General features: G+C 53.7%; 1 protein-coding gene across 1 annotated transcript; it reads right to left on the bottom strand.

Moving 5' to 3' along the window:
• Positions 1-243: 243 nt before the first annotated feature.
• Positions 244-8,327, bottom strand: LOC136764033 (uncharacterized). Its single transcript, XM_066717866.1, has 3 exons — positions 5,982-8,327; positions 4,438-4,869; positions 244-4,300 (listed from the first exon to the last, which is right to left on the bottom strand). The coding sequence occupies exons 1-3, from the start codon at positions 8,314-8,316 to the stop codon at positions 4,035-4,037; spliced, it is 3,033 nt and encodes a 1,010-aa protein (XP_066573963.1). The 5' UTR covers positions 8,317-8,327; the 3' UTR covers positions 244-4,034.
• Between the last annotated feature and the right edge of the window lie 2,608 nt (positions 8,328-10,935).

Here is a 10,935-nt window from a genome sequence, read left to right as displayed (position 1 = left end):
CATGTAGCTTTTTCCCCACCTTATTCGTGGATGTGTTTTAAACCGAGCGCGCTGCTGAGACAGTTATGTCCACAAGGCGGCGACACACGTCTGTCTGTGCGTGTTGCGGTGTCCCTGCCTCTGCCTCTGCACGTCTCTGTGCATGTGTGTGTGTGTGTGTGTGTGTGTGTGTGTGTGTCACATCTGTAAGAATCTCGAACCACAGTCACCGCAAAACCACAGAGACGGTTTAATGTAAAAAAAATATTTTAATAAATATACATAAATCTGCCAGACACACACAGTGCAGATCAGCACACCAGTCGTTCATCTTACTAATTATAATTATTACTTCTATTCACATCGTCTTCTTTTGCATGTGTTCCTCTCTCGGGGAGGACAGTGTCATGCTCACTCTTATTTTTCTTATTGAATCACAGCAATAACCCCAGTCTCACTTGCGGCTCCGTCCAGTACTTTCACTGGGACTTGAGCTGAGAAACACAACTGCGAGGGACTCTGATGGGAAATTAATTAATTAATACAAATAAACAAACAAATCAATAAATAGGCTTGTAACGTGTACCTGATTATCGAGCAGTAGTAAATGCCGGTCAGATGAAGGTATCTTTGTGTATGTATATAGTGTATGCGCACACTCACAGTTCTTGGTATCATTCAACTGCCACGTTCCCACCCATCCCTCCAAAACATAAATCTAAACATAAATTAATAATAATAAATGAAGTCACGTTAAACTCAAGTAAAGGGATGCAAGTCTGTCAGCATATCTGCAGCAGGCCTAGGTGGCCCAGGGCGTGGGGCTGCGGTGTTTGAGCGTGCTCTTTCTGTGTGCTTGTTGTTGTGTCACAGTTGTATGGCAGTGCCCCTGTGTCGAAGGCTTGGGTCATTTACAGTGGGGGGGTTGAGCTGCACAGACAGTGACACTCACAGTGAACCCTGATCAGGACACAGGATGAATGGATAGCCTGAGGGACTGACAGCACAGAGAGAGGGAGGAAGGGAGGAGAGGAGGGGTGCTAGGCAGAGGGGAGTCGGAGCAGAGGGGTTGGGGACTGGAGGAGGAGAGAGGAAGAGTGGGAGAACTGAGGGAAGGATAGGAGGGTGAGGAGGAGGGTCCTTCAATGATAATTTCTACCAGTGACACAAAAAAACAGACCGCAACTTCAGTATTAATAATAATTATAATTATAATAATCTGGGCTGCTTCTGTGTTAATGTCAATGGAAGACTAAGGCAGAGAGTGTGGTAAATGTCACAAGTGTATCAGTCACAGGATTTTGGCAATGTTTACACAAACACACACATTGATGTCAGTAGTTGTCTGGACGAATTTGGAAGACGTCGATTATCTGTACAGGCTGTTCCAATGGCAACACCCCACGTCCGGTGCGAGGCTGTCGGGATTGGAAGTCGTCTGTCCAATTCGGTAAGTTTGACCCATAGATGCATCTATGTTATGTCATATGTGTCTATGGTTCGACCCGTGGATTTTATTTAAGTGGCGTTCACAGTTGCGTAACTGCAGCGGACACTTAAACAACGGACAGGATTTTCAGTTTGCCTGAAAACTGCAGAAAAAAAGCATGTTGGGCTACCTGTGAACCGGAAAACCCAGATCCTGCGTTTGGATTGGCTGATTTGTATTTCTGATGTCGGCCAACAGCGACCCTAATCGCAAACTAAACGACACAAAAAGTACACAATTCAGGTCATGATTAAAGCAATAATAATAATAATAATCCCTTCTTTCTTATTTACGGTCCCACCTGATGCGTCCCCACTCAAAACTAGTATTAAAATAAATAAATAAATACATAAATAAATAGATGGCAGCAAGTCCCAAAGGACGCTGTCGTGGCATTGGCACAGTTGCTTAAAGTCCAGGAAGAAAAATAAAAAGTTCAAGTTTTTCATCGTTATTATTTTTTCTTTTCACAGAAACCATTTCTGTCCCACTGGTCAGCCAGTGCTCTTTAGCTTTCTGACCCAAAGAATCGACTTGAATTTCACAGTGAAAATGAACTATACAGCTTCATAGGTTATGTTGTTGTTTTTTCAAAATAAATAAAATATATTTTAAATAATGAAAATGCATAGTATTGCAATTGCAAGACATGAGCTGGAGAGAGGGAGAAGGAGGGAAGACCAATGGAAAAAGGCAGGATTTACAAAGAAATTTGGAAGCTCTGATTCTCAGTATGACATTAGTCTCTATCTCTCTCTCTCCGTCGATCTCTCCCCCTCACCTCACTCTCGCTCCCTCGTTTGTTACGCGAATCCCACATCCTGAGAGTTTAAAGACAAACCATAGTCCTCCCAGACAGACGCACTGCAACAAATCCAATCTGATCACGCTGGTCTGATCGGGGGGCTCCCCTGCTCTGTGGGGCTGCTGTTCGTATCGTCTCTCGACCAGGAGCTCAAACCCGGCTGCAGGAATCCAGTGTTGAGAGGCTGAGGCCAGGAGGGCCGACAGAGGTGGGAGAGAGAGAGCAGGGGCGAGGGAGCTGAGGAGGTTATTGTTGTTTTCGAAGAGAGAGGGCTCTTATCCCTTATAAATACACATCCTCTTCAGTAGTGTTGGAATCGACTGACTTTGAGGACAATTCTTTGATTTTGTTGTTGTTTTTTAACACATTGATTGTGTTTGTTTTTTGTTTTGGCAGTGCGCTGTCTGGGCAGAAGGACCCAACATAAAAACAATTAATTGATCAGTCAACGAGGGGGGAATTAGACCAGCAAATAGATACACAAGCAGGTGGACAGACAGACAAACAAACAGACGGATAACCCCGCCCCCCGTTTACATTCCCTCCTCAGGCTGAAAAGGGACTCCACAGTGTTTTGGCATCGTCCACCGTGTCCATGAGCAAAAACGAACAAAGCATCATGATAATTTAATCACTTTTTTTTTTTTTCTTCTTCTTGTTATTAAAAAAAAGCCACACACTGTCAGTGTAGTCCTGAGTGCGCACCGAGCACCTGTGCCACCCTGTCCCTCCCCTGTGTGTCTCCCTGTTTGGCCATGTCTCTTCAGTTTCCATTTGGTTGGTTTTGTGAATCCGGACGGCAAAGTCGTCCTCCATTTCCGGACTGAGAGTTCTTCCATTCTGGATCTTCTTCCTGCACCCCAGATTCTCCCTCTGTCTCTCTGTATCTCAGTCAGTGTCTCTGTCCATCTCTCTGTGTCTTTGCGTCTCTGACTGTGTCTCTGTCGGTGTCTCTGTGCGTATCTCTGTGTCTCTGTGAGTCTATGTCTCAATCTGTGTATCTCTGTGTCTCTGTCTGTCTCTCTATCATTCTCTTGCTCCCTCAGTCTCCCTAGTCCTCACACAAGCACACAATCAATCAATAAATAAACAGTATGTGTGAACGCTCACACCCATCCTCACTCCAGGAAGTCTCGCCCACCCGCCCCCTCTCCAGCAGGGCTGTCGGGCTGGATTGCATGTGACTCCCAGAACAAACACAACAACATGAAAAAGTTTTACACCAGTGTGGTCATGATCCCTCCTGTCCTCCAGGGGGCAGAGTAGAAATTCAATTGCAGGGAAAGAGACAGGTGGGCAAACCCCGTCAATCGATACACCCCCCCCCAAGGTTTGGGGTATTCTGGATTTCAGCTCGGAGGCTTTGCCAGTAGGTGGGATGTTGGGGGGGGTTGGATAGGCAGAAAGACAGATGGGGTGGGGGGGAGAAGGTGGCAAAGAGTCCAAGGTCAATCAGGTTGTCGACCCTCTCCTTCCTGCCTTCGTGACCCGGAAGCACAAACAGCCCAGCGATGTCTAGGAAACAGGAAGTGGCCGTAGTCCTCACGGCGTAAAAAACGGTTCAAACGGTTGGCACATATTTATAAGAGAGGAGAGGGGAGGAGAGGAGGAAGGTGGTTGTCCAGGGTAAGAAATGCTGGTAAATGGAGGTTTGATTCCACAACGCCCCCCTCTCTCTCTCCCTTCCTCCTCCTTCTCTCCTCCATTCTCCTCTCTCTCTCTCTCTCTCTGTCTCTGTCTCTGTCTCTGTCTCTGTCTCTGTCACACCTCGGTCTCCACCCCGGTCAGCTTGGGAGTGAGGATGCGGGGACTGACCCCCGAGTTCAGGTCGCTCTCGAACTCCAGCAGCTGCCCCATGAAGTTGAGGTTGGGCGAGATGACCGGCCGCCGGCCCTTCACGTACTTGTAGGCGTCAGTCATCGTCATCAGCGTGTGCTTCATCAGGTAGGCGATGACCACGGTGGCAGAGCGAGACACGCCCGCCTGGCAGTGCACCAGCACCCCCTGCCCACTCTGGTGCGCCTCCTCTGGGGAGTGACGGCACAGTGGGAAAGGAGGGAGAGAGAGAGAGAGTTGGTCAGCACAGAGCAGTTGTAAAACAGCACAGAGCAGTTTGATCAACACTCCCCTCCCTCTCCCTCTTCTCTCTCCCTCCCCCTCTCACCGATGAACTCAAACACCTCCTCGAAGTACTGCCGCAGGTTCTGCCGGCTGTTGTCGGTGGCTGGCAGCCTCTTGTAGCGCAGCAGGCCGCAGTGCTGGTGGTACAGGGGCAGGTGGGTGGTGACATTCACCACGTAGCCCACGCCCAGCCCCAGCAGCAGCCCCAGGTCCTGGGCGTCCCGCTCGTTGCCCAGGTACAGGAAGGGCAGGATGGCGCTGAGCGGCGCGTTCTCGATGTCTGGCGTCATCACCAGCTGCCCGTCGTCGCCGTCGGTGTCGTCGTGGTGGAAGCCGTCGCTGAGGGCCAGGGAGAGGGACAGGGGCGGGGCTTGGGCCGGGGAGGAAGAGGAGAGGGGGAGGAGGAGACCGGAGGGGGGGTTCTTGCTGCTGCCGTTGCCGCTGCCGTTGAGGTGGTTGTTGGTGTAGGCCTGAGCTGCAGGAGGGGAGGGAGAGAGAAAGAGGGGGAGGGGGTTAACACACAGTAATTTGGGGCACCTTGGCCTTGTTCCTGCTGTCTGGAGCAGAATTTAATTGATTGATTGTTATTTGCCACTGTTCAGCAAAAACATCCTGGGATCCATTTAGACTCTTGCGTGCTGCTACAGCTCTCAATCCTCAATGTGTCTCCCTCCCTCTCATATTTAAATGCACGTTATTGGCCTGCCGGGAGTGATCCATTGTTGCCAAAGCATTTAAGCCACATAATTTACATATTCATACAATAACAGGCAACATTGATACAATGACACACCTAATATAATCCCTTCCACCCCTCTCCCTCCCCATTAATACAAATGACTCACCCCCTCCCTGTTATACAGACAGTATATCATCCCTCCCTCTTAATACAGATGACATAACACCCTTCTCCCATCCTTCCTCTCTTTGTGATTGAACATTAACAGTGTTCTCAGTCTCTGTGTCTCTCTCTTTCTCTCTCTGTGTCTGTCTCTGTGTCCTGGGGGGAGGCGGTGATGTAAAAATACATCTACAGTGAATATAATTGCTTTTCCGTGGCTTTATTTAATCTCTATGAGACACGCGGACTTAACGACCCAATTCTTCGGTCGCGCATTTAAGTAATTAATTAATTAATTAATTACCCTTCACTGCTGTGTCTTATCAGTTCATTTGCATTCCTCTCGCTTTTTACCTTCTTCTGTCCTCTTTTTTTCCCCTTTATCTCTCCTCTCCCTCTCTCGTCTTCCCACTGCAGCCCTAATTATAATTGCCTCCTCGTTATCGACTGAGCCCTAACCTTGGTGCTTGCATAGCTGCCTGCTGCAAGCTCAATAATATGAAAGACGGGAGAGAGGGGGAGAGAGAAAGAGACATAGAGAGAGACACAGTGAGAGAGAAGGAGGGCTGAGACAGAGAGGGAGGGAGAGAGAGGATGAGTGAGATAGAGGGACAGACGGGAGGAGTGAGGAAGAGGGGGAGAGACACAGACGGGGAGAGGAAGTATGTGTGTGTGTGTGACTGTTCCCTTTCTATCTGTGGAAGCTGCTAAGCACAAGCACAACCAGAGTGCACCTCCAGTCTTACCTCTCCCGTTGGTCTCGTCTTGCTGTTTATTGAGGGAGTTGAGCACCAGGTGGAGAGACTGTGCGGAGAGGGGCTGGGCAGGGGGCGTCCTCCCTCGCTCCCGGGGTTTGGGCTTGGGCGAAGGCGAGCAGGGTGGGGACGGGGTCACTGGGGAGGGCGAGCGACGGGGCAGGTGTGGGGAGGGGGAGGGCAAGGGGGACGGGGGGTTGTCCACCACTGTGGCGCTGGCGTGGTGCCGGTCCCAGCTGCCCGGCCTCTTGATGTTGACGCCCGTCCCAGGATATCCGTTGCCAGGCCGCAGCCGGGGCAGTGTGTCGGCAGGGGGGGACGCCGGGGACGTGGAGGAGGCCGAGATGAAGTCCAGGACGGCACGTTTGCCCTGCTGGAGCCGGCGCCGCCCCGCCGCATCTGTCAGGTGTGTGCCCCCGGTCCCGGTCCCCCTGCTGCTACCGCCGCACCCCACCCTAGGCGCATGGTTCCTGGTCGGGTCCATCAGCTTCCGGGAGTCCAGAATGAGTGGGCCCACCGGGGCAGGCGGGCCGTGGTTCAGGTGGTTGTGGATGTCCCGGTCCCTGTCCCTGTCTCGGCGCAGGGGCTGCTGGGGCGTGGTGGTGGAGCGCGTGATCTTCCGGGACAGCTCCTCCGGCCAGATCGTGCGGACGCTGTAGTCGTCGTCGTCGGGTGCTGAGAGAGCCGCTACTGCACCCCCCCGTCCCAGCCCCAACGCCCCCAGCCCTTTGGAGCGGGGGTCGAAGGTCACGATGGGGTCGCTGCTGCATAGGCTGTAGGTAGAGCTGAGGGACTTGGTGGATGGGGGGCACACACCCACACAGCTCTGCAGGGCCCTGAGGGTGGAGGAGCCCCCACCGCCGTCACTGCTGCCACCACCCCCCCCGCCAAGGATGGGGGGGGCGCAAGGCAGGCAGCCACCCACTAACCGCCTCCTTAGAGAGGAAGACGAGGAAGGGCTGCCCAGGACGCTGCTACAGCTGCCCCCGCCACCACCGCAGCCACCACCACCGCCACCACCCCCATCCACGCAGGGCACACACCCCAGGGGTCGCAGCAGCCCCAGCCCCCCCCCTCCGCCCACCCGGCACTGTGAGGAGGTGGAGGCGGAGGAGGAGTTGGTGTTGGCGGAGGAGGCAGTCAGACAGCCGCCCAGCGTCTTCAATCCCATCATGCCCCTGCCCCTTCCTCCTCCTCCTCCTCCTCCTCCATGGCAGGACAGAGAAGACGCAGGGCTGCCTGTACACCCCCCACCCCCACCACTGCCCCCCGCACCGCAACGCACCATTCTCCAGCAACTGCGGTGGCACGCACAGCTCAACGGGTGCCTCAGGTCCAGGGTGCAGGAGTGCTCGGGACTAGAGTACCCACGGGAGGAGCTGCTCCGGCTGCTGCCCCCTCCCCCTCCCCCTAGGGCTTTCCCGTACTGCCTCTCCCGGCTGCGGGAGGGGGGCAGCTGGCCAAACGGGAGGAAAGAGGCGGGCAGCTGACTCTGATGTCTGAAGAAGAAGCGGTGGTCTGCGAAGACAGGGTGAGGGGGAGGGCCGGGGAGGGAGGGGGGGCGACTAGGGGGAGGGGCCGGAGCAGGGGGAGGGGGGGAAGGGGAGGGCGGTGGGGGCAGGTGCGGTTTGGCATTTTCCTTGCTGGCGCTGCTGGGGGGGGGCAGGGGGTAGGAGGTGTGGGCTGCGTCCCGGCTGCTCCCTCCTCCTCTTCTCCCTCCCCCTGTTGCTGTGATGCTGGGTTTGGGGCTGCGGTGGCACCCCGAGAGCGACCGCTCTGGCAGCTGGTGCTGGTTGACGTCCTGCAGCTGCTTCCCCCCAGCCCCCGTGCCCTCTCTCCTCTTCTCCGCCTGCCCCAAATCCAGCCGCACGGAGACCCTCCTGTCCCTGTGTCTGCTCCTCCCACTCGCCCTCGGTGCCGGGCTCTTCGCCGGAACACTGCCCGCTCCTCCCCCGCCTCCTCCCCCACCCGGGCCCCCCAGGGAGCCCCTCACGCTTCCCCCCAGTGAGAGTTTGATGTCGATGGTGTGCGTACGTTTGTTGCCCCCCCTGCCACCGCTGTCGCCCCCGCCGTCCTGCTGCGTCCCGGCTGTGGTCCCGTTGCAGTTAGCTACCACCCCGAGCCCCAATGCTGGCCCGGCGCTAACCCCACTCCTCCCCCCTCCTCCGCCTCCTCCTCCTCCTCCTCCGCCCCCCACCCCTCTCTGCACTGGGTGCCGAGGGAGCTCTGGGGGTGGTGTGGGGGGGTGGGGGGAGCCCAGGCGCAGGGACAGGGACTTGGGCCTCTGCAGGACAACGATGCGTTCGTCCAGAGGGAGGGGAGGCATTGGGGAGGGAACGGCTTCTGAGAGAGGGGGAGAGAGAGAGGGAGAGGGGGAGAGAGAGGGAGAGACAGAGACAGAGACAGAAGAGTGGCAGGTGAATACAGTTATATTGCATCTCCCAAGCAGGGCCACGCTGGCCCCTATAACAACACAGCTGTGTGAAATGGAAGCTTCCTGATTCAAAACACACACAGGTTCAGCACATGACAATTATTATTATTATTTTGATTTATTTATTAGCAGATGCACTTATCCAGAGCGACTTACAATTAGTGCACAAACGAGTGAGTCTCACAGCCCACCTGCAGCAGGGCCCGGGCAGCTCGACCCACTTCAGGCAATGCAGACACAGCCCTGCCCCACTTAACACCACCCCAGTACAGCTCCGTGAGAATAAGAATAATGACAATAATAATATGACTACAATCTCTAAGAGTAATTGATCATTATTACATAATAGTTGTTAATGTATTAATCGTTATTAATAAGATTTAAGATTGGTTAAATTTGCATTTTCCACTATTGATATCTTTCACCAGGAGAATGATGACTGTCCCACTTTACTGTACTGTATTATATTGCATGTTTCCATATTACCATAAACTGTATCTGTGTCTATGTGAGATGGTGTGTGTGTGTGTGTGTGTGTGTGTGTGTGAGAGAGAGAGAGAGAGAGAGAGAGAGAGAGGGATCTGAAGCGTCTCTGTGAGTCAGGATGTATGCAGTAATAAACTCGCTTAGCGGCTATATTAAAAATAGGCTGGCAGTATTGACGGTGCTTATGAAGACTTCAAAGGCATATCACCACGACCAATCAACCCTGCCCCCCCCCCCTTCTCTCTCTCTCTCTCTCTCTCTCTTTGTTTCGCGTTTCTTTCCACGGGCGGCGCGGCCACACTGGAGCGCAGTTGCATGGCGGTGCAGCCCGTGTGCGGGCCGGGTGGCAGGCCTGACACAGTGCCAGGCATAGGTTGGCACAGCGTCAAAGCCCTCCCCCCCCCACACACACACACTCGCCAGCTAGACAAACTGACACCATAAGAAAATCTCGGTAACTAAATCATTATTATCATTACTACCATATTATAATGATGTTCTCTTCCACTACATCTATGTATACCAGCAGTGCCAGTCCGTAGGAGGCGCAGTTGTCTGTTACAGAGCAGTAAACTGGGCCTGTGAGCTGAGCTGCAGTCGAGCCGATCCGAACCGGAATACGTTTATTTCGGGGCTGCGGGCAATTACCGGCCTCCCGTTACATAAGCGACCGAACTATAGATGCATTTGCAAGGGTGATGTCGGGCCGGTTGGGTTAATTGCCTCTCCGATACACTGCGGTTAAGGGCTGTGTGTGCACTCAGAGTCTGACACCAGCACCGTGTGCATCCCGTCTGACTGCGGCGACTGCGATAACCTGGTTACTTGAGACAGTGTGTGTGGCGACAGACAGGGGCCGGAGGGGGAGGCCGAAAGACGGACAGGCAGGGAGACAGATACAGACATTAGAGCAGCAGAGAAACCGGGAGACAGTGTTGGCTGCGGGTGGCGAGGACGATGCTGTGTCGGAGACCCCCGGCAGCAAGAGCAGGACAAGAGCACAAACCAGTGACGGGGGGGGGGGACGGACGGACGGACAAAGCTACATTTCCCTCTCGGTCTATATACCATCCTACTATATACAGAGTGCTGTACACACATACAGGTATCTGTTTATACAGACATGTTGTTCACGTAGTGGTGCGGTGATTGGACCGCAGCGCACTGAGAGTAACGAGCATCCCTCGGCATGATGATGACAGACAGCCTTTGTGTCATATGACATACACGCCATACCGCAATAATAATAATAATAATAATTGCAAACGCACGACATTAAACAACACAAATCTCCCAGTGTAATCACTCACAATAACGCACAAACACACAAGCGTGCACCTGTTCTCTCTCTCTGCCTCTCATTTTGCATTGAGGGCTGTGTAGCCTATTAATGTCACACTCATGCCTGCGTGTGTGTCACGGGGTGTGTGTTGTGTTTAAATACCGGCCTGCTCAACAATCACCCTGTAGTAAGCGTAAACACATGCCTCAGCGCACGCGTCGTCCTAATCCAGAGCATCCTCAACATAACAGCGTCCGTCTGCTAGTGTATTTGTACACGGTGTGTCTGTGGGTAAGCCCCGGGTGTTCTCTTGCGCAGGATGCTTCGCTTGAGAGGTAAGATCAGCCCCGTCCTCTCACGCCCCGGCCCGGCAACCAACAGCACTGCCCCGCACCGCCCCGCACAGCCCGCACAGCCCCGCCCCGCCGCTCCAATAGCATCAGATCACCGGCTCGTCTCGCGTGCTGCCGTTTGTTCTCATCAATAATACAGCGGATGTGTTCCGGAGCCGGGGGAGCTGGGGAGGTTGTATGATAGTAGTGGGTAAAGTCGGGGGGTGTTAGAGGCGGGTATCGCCATCTGCAGACCCAGTTAAATATTAATGCAACCTTGTACTCCACACCTTCACCGACACAAGATTGTGTTTTTGCAGGGGGGCAGGGGGGGTTGATTGTTGATTGTATTAGTTATTTCAGGAAGGAGGGGGGTTCTATGAGGATCACACAACACAAATCGCAGCCTAA

Source organism: Amia ocellicauda, chromosome 12 (assembly GCF_036373705.1).
Source record: "Amia ocellicauda isolate fAmiCal2 chromosome 12, fAmiCal2.hap1, whole genome shotgun sequence".
NCBI lineage: Eukaryota > Metazoa > Chordata > Actinopteri > Amiiformes > Amiidae > Amia > Amia ocellicauda.
This window is presented reverse-complemented; position numbering and strand designations above follow the sequence as displayed.

Coding starts and splice junctions, on each gene's coding strand:
- LOC136764033 (XM_066717866.1), bottom strand. CDS start 8,316: ATGCCTCCCCTCCCTCTGGACGAACGCATCGTTGTCCTGCAGAGGCCC. Junction 4,870..5,981: donor AGACGAGACCAACGGGAGAG/GTAAGACTGGAG, acceptor CCCCTCCTGCAG/CTCAGGCCTACACCAACAAC. Junction 4,301..4,437: donor GGAGGTGTTTGAGTTCATCG/GTGAGAGGGGGA, acceptor GTCACTCCCCAG/AGGAGGCGCACCAGAGTGGG.